Here is a 21,838-nt window from a genome sequence, read left to right as displayed (position 1 = left end):
AGTGCAGCTTATTTAAAAAAGATGACCCACAAAAAATATGAAGCTTCTGTAGCTATAGCTAAAGCTAAATTTTGTCAAAGATTAACAATATTTGTCTCAGATTGGACATTTGGACTGAAGCAATGAACGAGCGAGGTTTCTTAGGTGGGACATGTAATTTCCTTCAAAATAGTCAAATGCATATGCTCTATCTAGCTATTCGTACGCTCAATGAAATATTTGCCCTGTTTGGCTCACACGAAAAAAAAAATCACATTGTTGAAGAGGCTATAAAATGTTAAAATGATCAAGTGTGAAAATAGCTATATCTAAGGTTCGTGAAATTTTGCGTTGAATAAAAAAGATACGTATTAATGGTTCTGAATAGTCAGTTTTAAAACTTATTGCCGATATCAAAACAATATGGAACTGAATAATATCTTTGAAAAGTGACCCATTGGGAGACATGCAAACGGTATTTCCTAACTTTTATAAGTGAATATCTATTTCCTAAAGCTGGTGCTGCTATTTCGCACAATAGAAAAAGCTTGTCCCCTAAATATTTGCAGCAACTGATTTTTTGGGAAACCTTCAGAAAGAATATTTTTTGTTTACCTGATGGAATAAATGCATTAAAATATATTCCATAAATTGTATTACAATCTCTTATTTAAGCGGCCTTTTTACAGTTAAAATTCACGATAACAGTTAATTTCGGTCTAGAAAAACTCATCGAAAATGTATACTTAAAATGTGTTTATGACGATTACACGTAGAGTCACTCAATATCGAGTAAGTCAATAAAATTGTGAGCAGGTTATTGTTTCGATACTTTCAGAATACTGATATCAGCAGTATTGCAAGGCGATTTGGTTACTACTCATTTGAGTAAGTATCGATACTTTCAGAATACTCATATGAGTAGTATTGCAAGATGATTCAGTTACTACTCATTTGAGTAAGTATCGATACTTTCTCAGTATTGTATCGTCCCTACTCACCCGTCATGTACTTACACTGTGTAGGACATTTAATTTGAGCAATAATACAAAAAATCATGGGGTAATAAGCGTACAAAATTTTGAAACAATTGATAAACCAACAAAAAAGTCATTAAAAAAAAAACTTTAATGAATGCAACTTTAACGCCCTGTAGATCCGTTCTTATTGCCTTTTCAAAAAAGAATTGTGGAAACTTGTCACACTCATTTTTGCTGGACATTTGCCTCGTTAAGGGTTGGTCGCACCATTTCCGGACACCCTGTATATTATGGTATTTCGAGACGGAAAATTAAAATGCATTTTGTCGATTGTAGGAACTGCAAAATATATTTTGTTTCATAAAATATGGCATAACATACCTATGTACCGTAAATAATAAATAGAACATGTTCATGTACGTACAATATATATGGCAAGAGAGAGAACCGGAATAAATACCTTTATATCTGTAGAATTGTATATAAATGAGCGTTTGGTTAAAAACAGAAACTATTTACAGAAGTTGAGAAGGCGTTATTTTAAAATGTTTTATCTAGTACAAAAATAATATTATAATTCACATTTATATCAACATTGACAGACAAACCATTTCATTCTAAATAGCACGTCTAGTTTTATTCCTTATATACAGTTATAAAAATAGAAAAATATTAATTAATCAAAGGTCACCTAAGGAAAATATGACAAAGTAATACCACGTAAAAAATATTATTCATGATCATAAGGTTTGATAGACGAATCAGTTGAAGCAATCCACTAAGGATATTTATAGCGCCTGGTTACCAGTTACGACAAACAAAGTGTTTAGGAAGAATACTGATAATAATGGAATTAGTTTATCTAGGAAAATTGTCGAAGTCACTTTAGTTGGATAATAAATTTCTCACTGCAGGAATGACCAAAAAAGGAAAATTGATAACGCGCATCGCTCTGCTTGTACAGGGTGGTCTCAATTGAACACATCGAATAGGTTCGATTTAAGGACATCTTCCAATTTTAACCCACTCGAATTGCTCTTAGGTGGTGGTTACAGAACATATAAAAGTCCAAACTGCTTAATGTAGTCAAGAATCATGTTTTTTTCTGTTAAATCAGCCAATTGTGACCACCATGTATAAAAGGGGTATAATAGGAGCGATTCTTCGCACTCACTATCACACAATTCTAACACAATTGCTGAATTAATCTAATCTATTGACAGGAGTAACACGACGCTGTTGCACCGTTTTACTTGAAAATATTTTATTTACCTTATAAGTTACTATCACTATGGGATCTACCGTGCCAAGTATTTACCTAGGGGGCAGCCGTATCTACAGGGTGTTTCTTGATAACATTTGAATGTTCAAGGAGGCGATACTTGGGCATGTTTTGATAAAACAAAACATGCTAAAGGCCAAGAGACAGTAAAGAATAACCTCCTTGAATATTAAAATTTGATTAAGTAACACCCTGTATCGGTACGCCAAAAGACTGTTTTTTGAGAGGAAAATTTGTTTTTTCATATGTATACTGTGGTTTGTCTTCATGTTGAAATCATCTGATCAATAGGTACGCTTAACAATTCATTCATGTTATGAAAATGCCCCGATTGTGATACAAGGGGCTAATTAATTGACTTTCTAATAAATATTAAGGAATGAGGAAGAGGAAGAATTATGAGCTTCCAAAAATACATCAGTCCTGATATCAGTTTTCCAACTTAGTCCTTATTCCCTAGAAATTTGCTGTGTCGTATTGTGATATACTTGCTGTTAGACTACGGCAATGGACTGTTTGCATTTAGAAATGGAAAGTGCGGGTTTTGAAACCTTGAGTCCTTAACGATGAAAATTCACGCCGTATTTTGCTTCAACACCTATTTTGGATTAATCTGTTGAATGAGTTCAAGTGCAAGTATTGAGAAAATACTGGAAGAACGGTGTCGTAGCGACAGTATCCTAATTAGGAAACAAATTTAAATGGACATAGTAAAGAAACTAATGCACTTTTATTTGGAATTCCCTCGTTTCATCCAATTGATTAAAGGAAATTGTAATGGAAGATATGGGAGCTAGTTATTACCTAATCCCTTTAGACCCCGTAATGATTAGTCAACCCAACTGTATACTGACTCGTCAAACCAACGGAAAACTTTTTAGGTAACATTTTTACGCAACCAAGTATAAATGTCTTCTTTGTTCTTGTTGAGCCAGTTGATGTTCAATTGAATAATCTCCAGACTTTGCTCTAAAGCCCTTGAGGCTGATTCAACGTTCATTCCATTAAAATATGTAGTAACCTGAAAAATAGAGAAACACTTTAATAATTGCGCAACACGACTCGAGTTCAATTGCTACCTCGTAATAATCATAAGGGGTAGACAAATGTGCGGTAACTGCTGATATGAGACTACCCATCATGGAAGTAGAATTTCCGAAGAGCGAATGCATTGTTGGCCAATATGCCTTAAGGTGCCTCCAAGCTAAAAGTTTTCCTTCGGGATTAGCAGCCACCACTGCCAACACTACTTTCACATCTTCAGGCCTAATCGTATTTTTATCTAACGTTTCTATGAGATATCTGAAATAATATTGCGGTTCAATTAGATGCTAATTATATACCGATAAATGGAGATTCACGTTTTAGTCTGGAAAGTCCTGATCGAACTTAAAAAAGCAAGTTCAAAAATTTGTGTCGAATTTTTTCTCTTGCAGTTTTTCAGATATTTACCTGAAATTTAGCTCCTCAAGCTCCGTATGTTTACATGACTTTCTATAATTATTTTAGCATCTAGAATCGCCCTTAAATATTTCGTAACGCATTTTTCAAACACCCTGTATAGCATGATTTAATGATTTCTGTTTTAAGCAGCTTCGAAATTTTATCAATAATTTTGAAATTCAGTGGCGCACCACAAAATGTTCGGGGAATTGAAACGGGGCCACAGAAAACATCTCTCTTGATGCATCCTTGATTACGTTACTTACTTACGTTCCAAATTCAAAATAAAAATCTAAAAAACTGCCCAATAAAATTGCGAATTTCCAGACTCAGAATCTCGGAACTGAAGCGTTTCAGGACATATTTATGTGAATTTTTCCACTTATTTTGATTTATTTTCCTGACTGCGTGTAATTGTTATTATATTTTTTATTTCCTGGGTTTCAATCAAAATGTGAAATTAAAATTTTCATATCGTCTATTTCATATTACGTTTCGGCGAGACAACAGCGCCATCATCAGATTAAATTTCAAAACAAACCCATAATTGGGAAACATTTGATACCTTATAGGCTTGAAAACTTCATATTTGTTTGAATTCAAACAAATACGAATATCAACGAAAATCATATCATTTTCATGTTGTTAACACCCTGTACAATGATAATTGATAATGTACAATTGAAATTTTGGTTCAATAGAATTTTTAATGGATCTGTGGTGATTGGAAAGACGTATTTTTTTGTATCTTTAGCTGCTTTTTTTTGCTTCTATAATTAATTTTTAGATGCCATGTTTTTTAACAAAATTTTACTAAAATGGCGATAATCTGCCAACGCCAAGTAAGAAAAAAATAAGTTACGGTGCATATGCAGCGTTTCAAGCTACGTTTCATGAGCTAAGGAAAAATGGGTAGTTCTATTTAAAAAAAAATACACTTTGATCTTGCCTCGCTTTTCTGAGACACTCTGTATCATATAAGATATTTTTAAAGTGTGCGCGCTTTGTGTGTCAACAACTTTTATATGAAACTATTTTTCGACAGTTCAGCACCAACGGAAATAATGGAGTCTCGCACTAAAAAACCACCCTGTAAGTTACCTCTTTCATGTCTCTCTCTGTGCTTTTGTGTGCGAGATACATGGTGGCAAAAAATAATTTCTTTCTATTTTTTTTGCAAATATTGGTAAAAAACACAAATAAATTACATTTTTACACTCTGTATCTCCAATACGAAAGCACACAAGGAAAAATGTAAAAAAAAGGGTCTATTTTTTCAAGAAAAATTTACAGTTTTCCTTTGTGGGCCTTTGTGTATTTAGGAACATTGCAACCAAAGCAAAGGGAAACAAGGGAATCCGGATTTTTTATATGTGAAAAAGCTCTATTTCCTTCACTTCCGTATCTCCTCCTTCAACTTCAGTGATTTCCAAAGTGCGATTTTTCAGTGAAACATGGACATACATGTCTCCAAGAAAATATGTTATTTCCTAATTAAAAACCGTGGATTTCCATCAATTAAGACTCATACCTTTGTAATAGCCATGGATCGCCCCTTGGTTGCCCCAGAGCTTTTAGTAGTAATATTCGTTCATTTGAATTAGACGTGCTGTTGTAAGCATTCCAGCAAAATTGCCATTCCGCCATTCCGCCGAACTTTATTCCAGCCGAGTACACAACTTCCTTCAAGTTGGAATCCAAGGTCTCATTATGCAGCATCCATTTTTGGAATAAAACTTTCGCCTCAGTAATCGTCTCGTTGAGTTCGCAAAGAACAGCGGCCGATAAAACTTTTGCACGCAGCAGACTAAAAACTCAAAAACATTATTCATCGCTCATCACTTGCTCGGGTTTATGACGCACCCTTTTACGTGATTCTTTGAGTTTTTCCATCCGACATACTTAGTTATGGGTCTTAATAGATTCCGCATGTAGTTCAGGAAGAGTTTGTAGGGCAGCGACTCAGACATTCTTCTGGCCCAGTTTTGGAAATGCTCTATCGCTGTGGCCCATGGCACATAATCCCGTTCTTTAATCAAATATGTTGAGAGCTCAAGCGGTATTGTTGCGTTTAACAGTCCGGCTCTAAAATGATTGGGAAAGGAGGATTGAGGACTTTTATTGGTTGCATGCTCACCTGCACAGAGTGAACGCATCGTCAATGAGATTGGCTCGATCAGCGGCGCTGAACATTGTGTGATTTGTTTTTAAAAGCTTGATGAGTGAATGCCACATCTCCTCTTCATACATCACCCTGTAGAAGCCTGACTGATTGGTGTTTGCCTTTATCCACTTGATGTCTGGATCAACATCAAAACTTACTGAAATTGGAACAGCAGTCAGCATTTTTGTTCGTGCAACCCTACCGAATTATTCTCATACCGTCGCTCATATTCATCCAAACATTGTGGATCGACTCACTATCATTACTCGTAATGAATGTTAGTGGAACATACCACTTATAATCATATTTGGACTTGGGCAATACGCTATCGTTTCCACTTTTAACCGATAAAAGGAACCTCTTTTGAGTGGCTAAAATCGTGCTTCCTTCTTTCGTCAACGAGATAAGCGGAAATCCCATTTGATGGGTCCAGGTTTCCATGATAGCCTAGATGGATTTAGACAACATTTACCTTGGAATGGAGATAAAGTTAGCGTAGCACTTACTTTTACATCTAGCGTATGATTGATGGTTTTACTGAAAGTGTTCCACAATTCTTTAGTTTCCGCTGTTGTATACTTGTAAGTAGAAAGATATTCATTAAGGCCATTTTGTAAAGAGTCTTCTTGTAAAAAATTTCTGAGCATATGTATAATCGCTGCTGCCTAAAAAGCAATATTGAGCAAATTAGTAAGATCTTGTCAATACAGCTCGAATATTTATCCACTTCACTATAAAAAGCTCTCGAGTTCATTTATGAATTCCTTAATCCGCGAAGGGCCACTTTCAATTTAATAAATAAGTTAAGTACCGTCTCTCATTAAAGGGCTGCCTGCAAAAAGGGGGAAATTCGTTTTCGAGCTCAAGTGTTTTCTTGGAAATGCTATTATTCTGGAAGAGAAGGTATATTGCTCCCCATTCCCGCCGCTCTTCTACTCTCGCTTTTTAAATTAAAAATTAAAATGTTTTGCAAATGGGCGGTGTAAGATATACTGCTGAAATGGCTTCTTTTAGACGTTGATAAATTTGCCAAAGGGGTGAAATGGAAATAAAATGGAAAGCTAGCAGTTCGTACCTACCTTGTTATAAGAAATAGTATCAAAAATAGTTTCAATTTCATAAGGGTCGTGTACGGCGACATTTATAGGATGACTACTGACTAATGCATCTAATGCCATGGCAGGCTGTGTTTTGTCTAGAATGAATTGATCCAGCATCTGCCATTCTGGATAATAATTCTCTACTCCTAAATATTGTAAATACGTGGTAAACCCTTCATATAGCCACAAATCACTCCACCATTTCATTGTTACCAAGTTTCCAAACCACTGAAATAGTCACATTCATCAAGGCAATTGACTTCAAACTCTCAGGTATTACCTGATGGATAATCTGATGGGTGATAGTGGTGGTGATCCATTGATCTATGGAAGTGGAAAGCTCTCCAGGGTTATTTACTGCGGTTGATTCCCGATAGGTTATCAAGCCCCAATTCTCCATTGCGTCTTTAGACAAATTGGGAATGGAAACCAAATCTGGAAACAAGTGTCTATAGTGATTTTAGGCTAGTGATTAGGCTATAGTGATTTTCAAAATACACATTTTAACAGAGTCATTAACATAATCGGAAGAAACGAACGCCTATTTCTGAAGTAAACATCTCGGTTCGAAACAACAGGACTTGTCTAATATTCGGCTAATGTCCTGATTAAACAACTCGGTTTAGAGCAGGATTATCCTATAGGGTAATATTTAGTTTCAGCACCCTTCCGTTGATTTCCCAGGTCGATAAACCCTATGGGCTTTATTCGCATTTAGGGGAAACGCCGTATTCGAAATAACCGGAACTGAAGAAAGTGCAGGTATTGGAGTAAGCTTCAGTAATACGAATGGAAGGTTTGGAATAAAAATTGATCCAATGTGTGAAGGACAATAAAACTAGATAAAAACCAGAGGGAATAAAATGAATAATCAGATTTGTAAATAACACAAATGAAATGAATGCTCGCTTATACATCTCTCTATCATTTCATACACTTTGTGTTTCATTTCTAAAGCAGAGGGACAATGATTAATAACTCTATAAGGTGTCACTTAAGCATTCCTGCGAGAGACAGGGCATTGTAATGTGACATGAAATCGATCCTTTAGATTTATGTTCACCTGCAATGCGATTTTATTTCGACAATTTCATAGCATTAATCCGGAAATGTACTTCTCTTATTGGAACGCATTGGAATAAACGTGTATTTCATATTCAATAAACTGGTAAAAATCAGGACTCTCCGCGATTTTGATAAAACCTTTAGAGTCTTTAGAAGCAAGTGTATTCTAAAGATGGGTAAAATTTCAAATTGCTGCTTGATTTAGTTTGGAAGCGGGGAATTTTTAAAGGAGAGAGCGCAGTTGAGAAAAAGCATCAATTTTGAGAGCGATGTTTACTAAATCGCCAAAAATCAGAATTCTTTGCCGATTTTTATGAAACTTTCAGCACCTTTATAAACGAGTGTTTTCTAAAAATGAAGAAAATTTCAAGTTGCTGCTTATTTTTGTTCGAAAAATGCGATTTTTAAAGGAGAGAGCGCAGTTGGGTAAATTATCCATTTTGAAAGCGATGTTTACTCAATCGCCAAAAATCAGAATTTTGGTCGAGTTTGATGAAGCTTTCAGTATCATTAGAATCGAGCATCCTTTACAGATGATTAAAATTTCTAATTGCTTCTAGCTGTAGCCTAGAAAATCCTAATTTTTAAACGAGACACCGCAGTTGGGAAAAAACATCTATATTGAGACCGATATTTACTAACTGGCAAAAATTTGGATCTTGAACGATTTTTATGAAACGATCCTCTAAATATGGAGGGCGCACATTTCAACTTGCTACTTGATTTAATTTGACAGATGCGAATTTTTAAAAGAAAGGGCGCAGTTGGGTTAAAACATCCATTTTGAGAGCGATGTTTACTAAATCGCCAAAAATCAGATTCTTTGCCGATTTTTATGAAACTTTCAGCATCTTTATAAACGAGTGTTTTCTAAAAATGAAGAAAATTTCAAGTTGCTGCTTATTTTTGTTCGAAAAATGCGATTTTTAAAGGAGAGAGTGCAGTGGGTTAAAATGCATCCATTTTGAGAGGAATGTTTACTACATCGCTTAAAATCAGGATTCTGGACAATTATTATAAAACTTTCAGCATCTTTTAAACCATGTGTCTGCTAAAGATGTGGAAAATTTCAACTTGCTACTTGATTTATTTTCAAAGATGCGATTTTTTAAAGGCAGAGCGCAGTTGGGTAAAAAATATTATTAAAGGCCAATATTTACTAAACCCGGTGAAATCAGGATACTATGTTTGTATGTATCAGCTAATGTTTATGGAACTTTCAAAATCTTTAGAATAAACTGTCTTCTAAAAATGGAGAAAATTTAAATTAGCTAATTGATTTAGTTTGAAAGATGCGAATTTTTAGACGAGAGACCACAGTTGGGAAAAACATCTATTTTGAAGCCGACATTTACTAACCGCCAAAAATCAGGATCCTGAGCCATTTTTATGAAACTCGGCATTTTTCGAATCAAGTGTCTTCTAACTGTGGAGAGAGAACATTTCAACTTGCGACTTTATTTTATTTGAGAGATGCGAATTTTTAAAAGAAGGAGCGCAGTTGGGTAAAACATTCATTTTGAGAGCGATATTTACTAAATCGCCAAAAATCAGAATTATATTCCGATTTTTATGAAACTTTCAGCATCTTTAGAGTGTTTTCTAAAAATGAACAAAATTTCAAGTTGTTGCTTCTTTTTGTTCGAAAGATACGATTTTCTAAAGGGGAGAGCGCAGTGGGGTAAAATTCAACCATTCTGAGAGCGATGTTTACTAAATTGCTAAAAATCAGGATTCCGGTCGATTTTTAACACCAAATGCCTTCTAAAGATGGGGAAAATTTTAAGTTGCTGCTTGGTTCGGTTTGGAAGATGTGATTTTTTTAACAAGAGKGCGCAGTTGKGTAAAAAAATATTATTAAAGGCCAATATTTACYAAASCGGCKAAAATCAGGATKSWSGSYAATRTTTATGAAACTTTCACAGTCTTTAGAATAAACTTTCTTTCTTTCAGCATCATTARAATGAAGTGTCTTTTCAAGATKATGAAAATTTCATAAATATTGGCCAGCATCCTGRTTKTAACCGGTRTAGTAAATATAGACCTTAAATAATATGTTTTTACCTAACTGCGCTCCCTCMGAAAAAATWCGCATCTTTCAARCTGAGTCCATTAGCTAATTTAATTTTTTTCCATCTTTAGAAGACAGTTTATTCTAAAGATTCTGAACGTTTCATAAACTTTGGCCAGTATGCTGATTTTGGCCGGTTTAGTAAATATCGGCCTTAAATAATATGTTTTTACACAACTGCGCTCTCTCCTTAAAAATGCACACCTTTTGAACTTAATCAATTAGCTAATTGACATTTTCGCTATCTCTAGAAGACATTTTATTTTAAATAATCTGATAGTTTCATAAAAATCGGCCAAATTGTTAATTTTTGCCGGTTTATTAAACATAGCTCTCAAAATGGAGGTTTTACGCAACTGCGCTCCATCTTTAAAAAATCGCATCTTCCGAACTAAATTACGCAGCAAGGTGAAATTTTCTCCATCTTTAGAATATGCCTGATTGTAAAGATGCTGAAAGTTTTGTGAAAATCGGCCAGGATTCTGATTTTTGGCGATTTAGTAAACATCGCTCTCAAAATGGATGTTTTAACCCAACTGCGCTCTTTCTTTCAAAAATTCGCATCGGTCAAATTAAATCAAGTAGCAAGTTGAAATGTGCGCCCTCCATATTTAGAGGATCGTTTCATAAAAATCGTTCAAGATCCAAATTTTTGCCAGTTCGTAAATATCGGCCTCAAAATAGATGTTTTTTCCCAACTGCGGTGTCTCGTTTAAAAATTAGGATTTTCTAGGCTACAGCTAGAARCAATTAGAAATTTTAATCATCTGTAAAGGATGCTCGATTCTAATGATACTGAAAGCTTCATCAAACTCGACCAGRATTCTGATTTTTGGCGATTGAGTAAACATCGCTTTCAAAATGGATAATTTACCAACTGCGYTCTCTCCTTTAACTAAATCAAGCAGCAACTTGAAATTATCTCCCTCTTTAGAATACATTTGATTTTCAAGATGCTGAGAGTTTTATCGAAATCGCCCATACGCCTGATTTCTTCCAGTAAATATGGAGTTTCCGTTTATTCCATTCCGTTCCAATAATTTAAGTACATTTCCGGATTAATGCTATGAAATTGTGGAAATAAAATCGCGTTGCAGGTAAACATAAATATAACGAATCGATTTTATGTCACAATCCCCTGTCTCTCGCAGGAATGCTTAAGTGACATCTTATAGAGTTATTAATCATTGTGCCTCTGCTTTAGAAATGAAGCACAATGTGTATGGAATGATAGAGGTATAAGCGAACATTCATTTCATTTTCGTTATTTACAAACCTTATTATTCATTTCATTCCCTCCAGTTTCATTTAGTTTTATTACTCGTTCTTCACGTTTAGAATGAAGTGTTTTTAAAGATGATGAAAATTTAGGAAAAAGTTGAATTAGTTAGATTAGAAAAGACTTACCTAATTTTGGCAAAGGGTATGGCACTCCGAAGAAGTCTTCGAAATAGCCCAAAGCAGAAGTGGCAGTGTCCAGGGTAAATTTGGCTTTTTCATTAAACGAAGGAGGAGTATAAACGGACACTGACACTCCTCGGTCGGTTAGATTCCTGAAATTCGTATAATCACACACGATAAACGCCACTAAATATGTACTCATTTCCGCTGTTTCTTGAAAATCATCCCTCAACTAAAAACGAAAACTGTAACACACACGAAATGAGCCAGAGATTGCGGCACTCACCAAACCAGTTCCCATATAAAATCCTAAATCATCCGTATTAACAACCGGGGTGTTAAAAAGGGCAATATGAAATCTATCCCTGAAAATAGTCAATTTAAATTTGGCTTTAAAATTCGGCTCGTCGAAACATGGGAATGCAGTTCGTGCAAAAGTCGGCTGGAAATGCGTTGCCGCTAAAAATCTGAAATAAAACGTAATTTCAAAAACCCATTGTTGAGAAAAAAATTATTTTATGCCGAAATGACAAAGCTCTGAAAAAATCCAGGCCAATAAATTCCTTCGTCACCTTCGTCAATAAAAAGGCACTAATGATGAAAGCGTTCAGAATGTAAAAGATAAGGGTGCGATAAATGACCCGAGAACCCTACTGATTAGATTAATATATTCCGGAACACGAACTGTGTTTTCCTATGAGCCCATTTTCCGAGTTCATAGTTTTTGAAGGCAATTTGGACGAGCATTAGAGCCGAAAACTAAAACGTTTTCCTTTAACATTGCGATTTTCCTGCCTTTACGCGGACCCTAAAACCATCCAATTCTATCGATTACTTCCCTGTTTGAGCAGGAGAGCAGAAATTTAGGGAATCTCGTTACTGACGTGCCCTACGGAAATTAGCTTTTAGCAGCTTATATTGAAGGTCGGGCAAACCAGTAGACAGTGCATAACTCAATTTGGGATCCCTCAAATGGAAAGAGGAATTCGAAAAATTGACTTTAATAATCACTAATTTATTTTGTGGAGAAATTTTCCCTTCAAAGACCCCAGATAATTAGATTGGGATGCAAAAAATGCTTGATCGTTATACGTGTTTTACAGTGCAGACCCTTTGGAAAGCAAAATCAATAAATTGGCTGTGGAACTGCTTGGAAACTTCGGGCGAGTTAAAGGCTCCAAAAAAGCAAATAAGAACTTTCAAGACTCCGAACATTAGCAGACAAGCACAGCAAATTTTGATGAAAGTAAACGTGAAGGCATGCTGGTAGCTGTTTGATCTGGGAATCTGGGGAAAAAGCGGCAGTAAAATGAGGACTCACCGAAGCGAAATAAAAAAAAACACGTTCAACGTAAATTGGTCTAAAAGCATTAACATATTATAGTAAGCTCACCGTTTTTCGCCATCTGAACCAACATAGCTTGAAATATAAAATCCCTCTTGCGCTTTATTCAATTTAGTGTTGAATCTGATTTTCAGTGTATAGTTGTGTTTCTTCTTAAATTTTTCTTTAATTTCTATGTACAACTGTTGTCTCCCAATGTACTCTAACATTTTGACAATCGTCAAATTATGCCCTCTTCTATCCTGAATTATTTTATCTACGATCGTCATATTATGACTATGCAACACTATAAAATTAGTGTCTTTATCGCAATGAAATTCAATCGATATTTGCCCTGAGGAAAAAAATCCAAGATATTTAGTCAGATTTAAGTGCGATGTGCAAAAACTTACCCCTCACTTCTAAGGTGGTAATATTGGGATGGATAGTTATGTTATATCTAGAAGGTTTCAAGGTGGTAGGAAGACGAACATTGTTCCAAGGGAAGATTTGGCCATTTGTTGCTCTGGGAATGAAAGTTCTTGTCAGGTTTGTTTCGCCACCCACGTAATTTGGCGGTTTTTCACCGGCACATGTGCAGTCTGTAAACAATGCTTTTTACAAAAGTATATCAATTATTTGCATAATAACTCAATACCAAAAAAACACTTAGTTCAAATTGTTCTAGATTAGAAGCTTGTGGATAATTAAATTTTACTGCAAGAATCCGCTGACGGTTCAAACCAAAATTATTTTCATATTGTAGTCGTTTACTCGCTACTAAGTCTAACTTCAACTAAATTAGACCCGCTTATATCAAAGGATCTTGATTATCTTGCCTTCTTGGGCAAATTTCTCAGGGGACTACTGAATTCTAAATTACTTCTTACTTTGACAAAGGTAATCAAAGTTTGGACTCTAAAAGATAATTTTATGAGTTTCTACTCTCTGAGTCAAATAATTGGGTTTGAATATAATTTGTGTTTTAAATTATTATAAATTATTCAACGGGGAAATTTTCATCTGGAAACATCCAACTTTTCCCTAATCACCCCTTTTTCGCTTTCAGCAGGAGGATAACAATAGCGAAGCTTTTCTTCCACTTCATACACATCTACAAGCTGATAAAGGGTGGCTTTGTAATAATTCGGGTACAACGTTACTGTTTAACTCCATTCTCTTGATTAATCTTCAGTTAACATGGTATAGAAAAACGCAATTTGCGCTCAAGTGCCCCCGCTTATGAACTTACACTTCTTGCATAAATGAGTGAGCGAAGGGGTCTTTAACGGGTGGCAGATCTGCATTTTTGAACTGAAACTTTATTAGCGCTGTGAAAAACAGCTCTTAACATCTAAAGAAGTGCAGGCTTAGTCTGCAGTTTGTTGACACCAATTCGGCTGCTTTGGCTGTATGTAGGACAAATCGTTATTCAGATTTTTCCTTTACATAAAGAGCTTTTTTTGGAGTTTTTCCGATGTCTACCGCAAATTGTAATTGAATAGTTTCCAACATCGGGGGTTAATTGATCAATGAAGGTGATACTTGATCAGAGGATACATAAATATCATTAAGTTGGAGTTTCGTAATTTTCTCAAAAAACTGGTGATTTTTAGGGCTCTTAGACCATGGCGCTTGCATCTTCTGAAGTTGTTGCGAGCAAACCACCTTTGAAGATGTAAGCCACTCATGCTAGCGAAACGTCAGGAATTAATTAGTTTTCACGCCAAAAGCCCGAAAACCCTACCAGTTTTAAGGCAATGGCTGCGAAAGCCCAACTCTTTTGATCGCATCAAACCACCGTATTTGCATCACATAAGGTGCGAATTGAGCTAATAACAGAACAGTTAATTAAATATGAGTCCTTAATTTAACACATTTAATTCCTGGAAAAGCCCAAAAAGCTAAATGTTTTCCGCTGTTAACGAAATTAGTCAAGAGCGACTAATATGGTTTCATTAGAGACATTTAATTCAATTTAATGTAAATCAGCTACAGTTTAGCGAAGCTCCTCAATAATTGCACACTGATAACAAAAATTAAACGCTATTTACCTTAGGGGAAGACCGGAATGTCAATTAAGAGATACAAATTTACCATTCTAATAAATTATTCAGCAGCTTCAGCAACCAAATTTGAGCAAACTACATCAAAAACTTCCGCAAACTTTCCGCAAGTAAATTTGACGTTGAAACGTGAGAGATTCAGGATAAACAATGCTGCAAAACTTTCGGAAATTGTATTTCCAGAAGTAGGTTTCAATAAATAAATTTACATTATTATATGCCCTGTTGGTTGTTTGTGCTTGGTTTATTCACGACTGTTTTGGTTGCAATTTGAGGTCAGGAATTATACAAATAGGAAAAAAACGCATAAGGGAAGATTTAATTTAATGTAATTAGTGTATTAAATTCGATGAAGAAATAGTGTTTTTTTGAATTGAAGAAACTTTTCATTGATGAAGTGTGGCGACGCCTGTTCTTTTCTTATATGAAAGGTAAATAGACCTTCGCTTTCGGTAGTATTCTTATCATAACGCAAATTTTACTTTCTGGAAATTCGAGCCAAGTCGGAATACTGATCATAAAGCACACGCGGCCTGCGAGTTCGCAGTCCACTGGAGACATAAAAATGGAAATTCATATATTGAGTTTCTGTGACATAATTTAGGAAAATACTGCTGAACTTGGCTTGTATTTTCGTTTCTCCGCCCTAAAACCCCATTTAAACTTAGGAAACCGTAGATAGTAACTACTCGATGTGTAAATGCTATCAAAGGTGGTGATTAATTTTTAATAGGATAATTCCTGAACTTTTAAGCGAGGCAAATAACTCGACGCTAGTTGCTACAGTTAAGTGTTTTTTGTCTCACTTTAAAATTTAATATTCAGCCCAGTTTAATTATTAAACCCTCGAGCCACTCGTTTAGCTGCTTCAGAATTACCCGAGGGATAAACGAAGCAATGTTTCATTATACAGGGTGTCCCACCAGGAACTACCGCGATCTTGATATGGCAAAGGATAAATTTGAAAATTGGACAGTAGACTGAAGTCACTAATTTTTAAGCGCAATAATTTACAAATTTCAGGATTTGGCGCGATTGAAATGGAATTTTGTGGGATTATAGATTCAACCAATCACTCTAGGCTGTGAAAATTTGAAGTGCATATCTGCTTTATGTTAAGAGTCACTAATTGTTAAACGTAACCATGCATTTTTGTTAAAACCGTAAATTTTGGTACACATTTTGCAAGATTATCAAAAATCAGGGTTCGGTGCAATTGGAATGAAATTTTGTGCGTTTATAGACTCAACTATTCACTCTCGGCTGTAAAAATTTCAAGTGGCTGCCTGCTGTATATTGAAAGTCACCAATTGTTAAACGTAACATACATTTTTGTCAAAACCGTCATTTTCTATGCAGACTTTGAAAAGTTATCAAAAATCAGAATTCGCTGTGCTTGGATTGAAATTTTACAGATTTATGGCTTCAACTCTTCTCACTAGACGGTGAAAATTACCAGGCACTGCCTGCTTTAGGTTCAAAGTTGCGAATTTTTAAACGCAACCATGGATTTTTGGAAAACCATCTTTTTCGTCCAGATTTTACAAAGTTATAAAAAAATCAGGATTCAGTGAGATTGGAATCAAATTTTGTGTGTTTATAGGCTCAATGATTGGCCCTCGACTGCGCAAATTTCAAGTCGATATCTGCTTTATGTTGAAAGTTACAAGTTTTTAAACGCAACCATGCATTTTTGTCAAAACTAGCAATTTAATGCATTAGATGCGATTGGAATGAAATTTGCAGGGCTTAGCTTGTAGATGCAGCTGTTTTCTCAAGACTATGAAAATTTGATCTCAATGCTTGACCTAGGTTGAAAATTACGAATTTTTAAATCAAACTTGGTAGTTGCGGAAAAACCGTCTTTTTGGTGTAGATTTTGAAACGTTGCTAAAAATCAGGATTCGGGGAGTCTTGAGGAAAGTTTCTTTACTTCAAGTTTCCACTATTAGACCTGAGTAACTCAGTGAATTTTTAGGAGTTGGCGCAGTGCTACGCAAATTACTTGGTGCGCCAACTCAACGCACCGAAGCAGCAACTCACTTCCGTTGCTGAGAAAATGTTGCCTTTTTTTAACTTGTTTTAGAATTATTTTAACGGCCATTTATTAATAACATTTTTAAAAAATGTCTTCAAATCTTTTAGCAAGTTACTTTTTCTTCTAAATGCTCAATTTCACTTAAAAATGCTGACAATCTTAAGATATATTCCGCGAAAAATTATGAAATAAACTTCGAATCCTTCCTCGCTTTGTAAGACGTTTTGAAATCCCCTTCTAGCTTCGAATTTGGAACAAAAATAAAATAATTTTCTATCAAAAAACGAACAGAATAAGCGAAAGTTTATAACATATTATTAGGGAAGTCTCGTCATCTCCATAGCTCTGAAGGCTGTACGAGTTTCTTAAAAAATTTGTGGTTTTTTAGTTTTGACTGAATTCACATTCAATTCACTTTCTGCTCAAAAACTCTCTATTTTGTAGAGTTTTACTTAAAAATACTGACGATCTGAAGGTCCTTTACCCGAAAAATTACAAGATAAATTTAAAGCTTAGTCAAAATTTTACGAAATCTAAAAAAAAAATGTTTTCTGCAAAACCGATCACAAAACTAAAAGTTTTTAATAGAAAACGCAAAAAGTCGCATTATTTTTTAGTTTTACTTAAAATACTGACAATCTTTAGGTATTTTCTGTAAAAAATTATAAGATACATTTTATTTATTTAGAGATTTTAACACTCGCCTCCTTGACCGCTAAGAAAAAAATAACCGCTTGAAAAACTTTTTGCAGCTTCGAATTATGGATAAAACCGTAATCATTATTTCTGGGGGTTTTTCCAAAAATATTTCCCCGAACTGAGAAAGCGAAAGTTTATCATTTATTTGGAAAACTCTTTGTAACTGGGGTTTCTTCACTTTTAGGTCAATATTTCTAAACAACCAAAAGTCTCTAAACGGCGTGTTTCTTAACATTTTACTGTGAAATACTGACAAACTGAATCTTTTATGCAAAAAATTAAGTGATCGATTTTACAAGAATTTTACAGGAAAACTCGTCGACTTTCTTTGGACTCAGTGCTGTTGCAGCGAAAATGTAGATGACTTTTTTTAGTTGTTTGAACAAAGTAGTAAAACGTTACTCAGAAAAAATGTTGATGACCTTTTTTAGTTGTGAAAATTCCAGTCTCAGCTCTCGTAAGGCTTTAATAAATGAATATAACTCATTAACCGATGAGTTATAATTCGTTAACTCAGAGAGCGGCAACAACTCAATAGCGCAACGCAACACAGTGTTACTCAGAAGGTTTTTACTTGCGCTGATTAAATGTTGCGATTTTTAAAAAGCTGGCTTGCCGGCGAAAATCACGATTTGAAGCGATCGGTTTGAAATTTTCACCGTTTTTAGAATAAATTGCGTACATTTCAGGTTCTACGTTGTTTCTCAATGAAAAATTTCCCAAAACGACTGAGATTAGAGCATTGCATGCAAAGCACTTTTTTGGAAGTTTGCAATTTCCTCAGTGGCGTAAAAGTTAGGGTGAAAAAAATCCAAAATCGCACATCAACTCAAAAAAGGAAAAAGTCAACTTATCGTTTCAATCCGCTGTAAATACTGGTAATAGAATTGTGTAGAAAAGTTCAGCGTTGTTGAGATCCCGAAGAAAAACTACGAAAAAATCAACTTTTGATGTCTGCTTTAGTTTGAGTTACCCTGTATATCTAAAACTAACCGGATTCATTGTATTGCAATTATTAGCCTAACCGGGGAAAATTGGTGCAATTTTTAGCGATTCTACCTATTTTTAAAAAATTGCTATCATTTGACCCTTCCACGAACGGAGCTGCCTAAAGCTGAAAGGGGATACTGTCGATATTTTCCCAAGAATATACTGCGATTAGACTGAAATCGGCTAGGGAGTAGGAAAGTTTTATTAGGAGTTCGCAACTTCCGAGGGTGCAACTCTGAGTTTCATGATAGTATAATACTTCTTTCGAATCGCCCAGTTAATCTTCAAGATTTTTGGCCAAATTGAACAGCGATTTTATAGAGAATATGGGAAATTGGGGTAAATATCAACTTTGGATGGAGTGATTGAATCGAACATAGTTTTAGAAGTTTAGGTAGAATTTTAGATAATGCTCAAAGCGGTCTTTCAATCCAACGACTCCAGCAAAAAATGAATTGACTGATGAAATTGATCAATTGGACCGGAAGGAAAAATGTGCAGTTCAACTACGAACAGAATAAATCAATTGACGCATCAAATAATGTTCCAGGTTCATAAAAGTAGGCGAAAGAGCAGGAATATATGTGAAATAAAGCATTGATGCATGAGGTTTATTTGTGTCGGTGAACTATGGAATACATAGCGTGAACATTTTGCGCTAGAGCTAATTCCCCACACAAAAGAGCTTTTGTAGGTTGTCGTCATTATGTAGCAATATGGTTTTGCTGATAGAGCTGTAATTAGTTCGGAGCTTGCAGCAAAATTTAATCCATGATTATTGGGGGGTTTTAATGAATTATTCCGCAATCAACTTGAACTAAATTTGCAATGTAGATACTTACCACTTTGGGGTCCAGTGAATGCGATGATAATGGCGATAGTAAAAAGAAGGGCAAATACGATAGTGGCAATACAGAGAGCCCTGTTGTGGCTGCACGCAGCCACCCCATTATTTTCATAAAGGGTCTTCTTTTGGGGCTGACCTGTAGGGCTATCAGTTCCTGCAACACCGCCTGTGTCACAGGGATTATGTATAAGAGGAGATGATTGGCAGATGGAGTGGGTGATTTGAGCATGATTTGTACCTGTAAGAAACGCAACATCATCAACATCCTGATCGCTCATCACTCTATGGTCCCGACGCCAGACTACTGCTTCAACGTGCTCCAGTCCTGTGACGACTGAAACTTTTACGAAAGCGTCGCGATTTGAATTTCGGCCCTCCACACTAAATTTTTTTACCAAAACTCACTTTTCACACGGATGGACACTGGGCTCTAATCAAACACTAACCGATTCGCAATGAATCCTCTCAGATTAAACCTAGCCTATGCTACTACATGCTACTCTACTTCTCCTGATTGAAACTTGAACACGACTATTGGTCGGGATGCGTTGCTATAAAATTTATTTTGATATTTTCGATTGTACTATACGTAATATTTTGTGTCAGTGTTTTACGGACGTTTCTGATCTTTTATTCTGATGGGGTCGACTGTGAAACTGTAGTCTTTTTCGGCGCGGTAATGGAACCCTGCGCCCTCTAAGAAGAATTGCGCACGCCGAGTTTCCCGCGCGTAGGGACTTTCCTCCTCACTGTAGAGCGGCGCGTAGAATTTTCTCTAAATTCCCTAAAAGCTCTATTTTTTACAGCAAAAGCCGCCAATAAGGTCTGCCTTCTTTGCAACTAAATAACACTAGGCATTTGCTGCTGATAAAATTCTGTAGAGTTCCCGGAGGGTCAGAAGGAAAAGACACATTTCACGTGCGTGTTTATTTAGCAAACTCTAACAGTCTCTTCAATTTTCCCCCGCTAATTAAACTACGCTAATTAAGCCGTTAATAAGTTAAATGATTAACCATGAACCTACTAACTAGGTGCTAGCCTAGGGAAGAAAAAATTGAAATCACTGGTACCCACCTTGCGATTTAACATTGCCATTTTGGGTTTGTTTAAATTTTCCCAAAGGTTCTAGTCGAATGACGTCTCGGGTTGATGAGGCTGTGTTTGACTGCATATCGGTAATAAAATACTGATTGATGGATGATCAACGAGTCATAGTATTTCAAGTCTACTGTTAGCAACTATGGAAGATTCTAATAACTATGTTGCCCTTATTCTGCCATATGAATATTTTATGAGTCTACTGTAAACAACTACGAGTCGACAAAATAAGTTCAGAACAAGGCATGCTAGGTTCTACCTGTTGATAATCTTTGAGCGACACTTAGGCACACATTCACTAGGTATATGTAATCGTATTTAACGTTTTTACGCACAATGTGAGTGTCAGGACACGTTTAAACTTAGTTGCGCTTGAACCGATTTTTTCACTTGGAGGATTATCACTGAAAGTTCTCCCTAGTCACATGGGGTTAGAACGTAGCTACATATTGATTTTCCATTTAGACGGCAAGCGGTCTACCCTTAGCATTCACTCCCTGTCTATGACGCGGTTGGCGGCACCCCATAATTTTCATTTACAGGTTCGTGCATCGCTTTTCCCCATGTGAAACTTTATTGATCTTGCCAATTTGCGCGCATGTCTTCAGCGTTGTTTCCTCCAACTGGGGGGAAAGTTTTTGAATAAATTTTACCCAAACTTTTCTCTTCAATATAAAACTCCAGATCACTATCTATATACAACTTATTTTCTATATACCCAACGTTTAAGCCAAGGGCATTTTTGATTGAAATTTTCCAAAAACTTTAAATCGCTTCTTTCATTTTGAGGTAAAACTCTTGATTCATATCTATTTGCAATCTCTCATTTATTCGCAAAATATTAATGACCATAAGAAGCCATTTTTGAGGATGCAACTAAGTACATAATCAATCATCCAAATTGGTTGATATTCAACATGCGGTAACGCAATGGAATTTGGCGAAAAACGCGTTTTCCTTTCCTTTCTTTACAAAACCAAACTCAGAGATCAGTGTCCATTTATCGCCTATTTTTTATATTTTATATACCACCCGTTTAAGCTGGGGCATTTTTGATCGAAATCGACCAAAACCGTTGCGCCACACTTTTTCCTGGAGAAACATTTTTTGGTGCAGAAATGTTCAACATGGTTAGACGCAATTAATTTTTTCCCAAAAACGATGTTCTTGCTGCTTTTTTTGCAAAATAAAAATCATGATAAGCGTCTTTTTGATTAAATTTTACCAAATCGTTGCTTCTCTCCAAGATAAAGCTTTAAATCCGGCTCTATATGTATTTAGAAAATATTAA

General features: G+C 35.5%; 1 protein-coding gene across 5 annotated transcripts; it reads right to left on the bottom strand.

Annotated features, from left to right (window-relative positions):
• Positions 1–1,280: 1,280 nt before the first annotated feature.
• Positions 1,281–21,172, bottom strand: LOC109541169 (endoplasmic reticulum aminopeptidase 1). Of its 5 annotated transcripts, none has more exons than XM_048670526.1 (15): positions 20,524–21,172; positions 19,445–19,687; positions 13,223–13,423; positions 12,879–13,164; positions 11,772–11,952; positions 11,492–11,717; positions 7,229–7,383; positions 6,928–7,176; positions 6,355–6,513; positions 6,067–6,295; positions 5,822–6,005; positions 5,548–5,769; positions 5,216–5,491; positions 3,321–3,543; positions 1,281–3,262 (listed from the first exon to the last, which is right to left on the bottom strand). In XM_048670526.1, the coding sequence occupies exons 1-15, from the start codon at positions 20,618–20,620 to the stop codon at positions 3,119–3,121; spliced, it is 3,075 nt and encodes a 1,024-aa protein (XP_048526483.1). In that variant the 5' UTR covers positions 20,621–21,172; the 3' UTR covers positions 1,281–3,118. The 5 variants fall into 5 exon arrangements, with proteins under 5 accessions (XP_048526483.1, XP_019765504.2, XP_019765505.2 ...); XM_019909945.2 differs by having other exon boundaries at positions 13,223–13,411; positions 20,524–21,171; XM_019909946.2 differs by having other exon boundaries at positions 19,445–19,615; positions 19,688–20,589.
• Between the last annotated feature and the right edge of the window lie 666 nt (positions 21,173–21,838).

The sequence above is a fragment of the Dendroctonus ponderosae genome, unplaced genomic scaffold (genome assembly GCF_020466585.1).
Source record: "Dendroctonus ponderosae isolate FM_Combo_2020 unplaced genomic scaffold, Dpon_F_20191213v2 Dpon_F_20191213_1, whole genome shotgun sequence".
Taxonomy (NCBI): Eukaryota; Metazoa; Arthropoda; class Insecta; order Coleoptera; family Curculionidae; genus Dendroctonus; species Dendroctonus ponderosae.
Note: the sequence above shows the minus strand (reverse complement) of the source record. Positions and strands in the feature narration are given on the sequence as shown.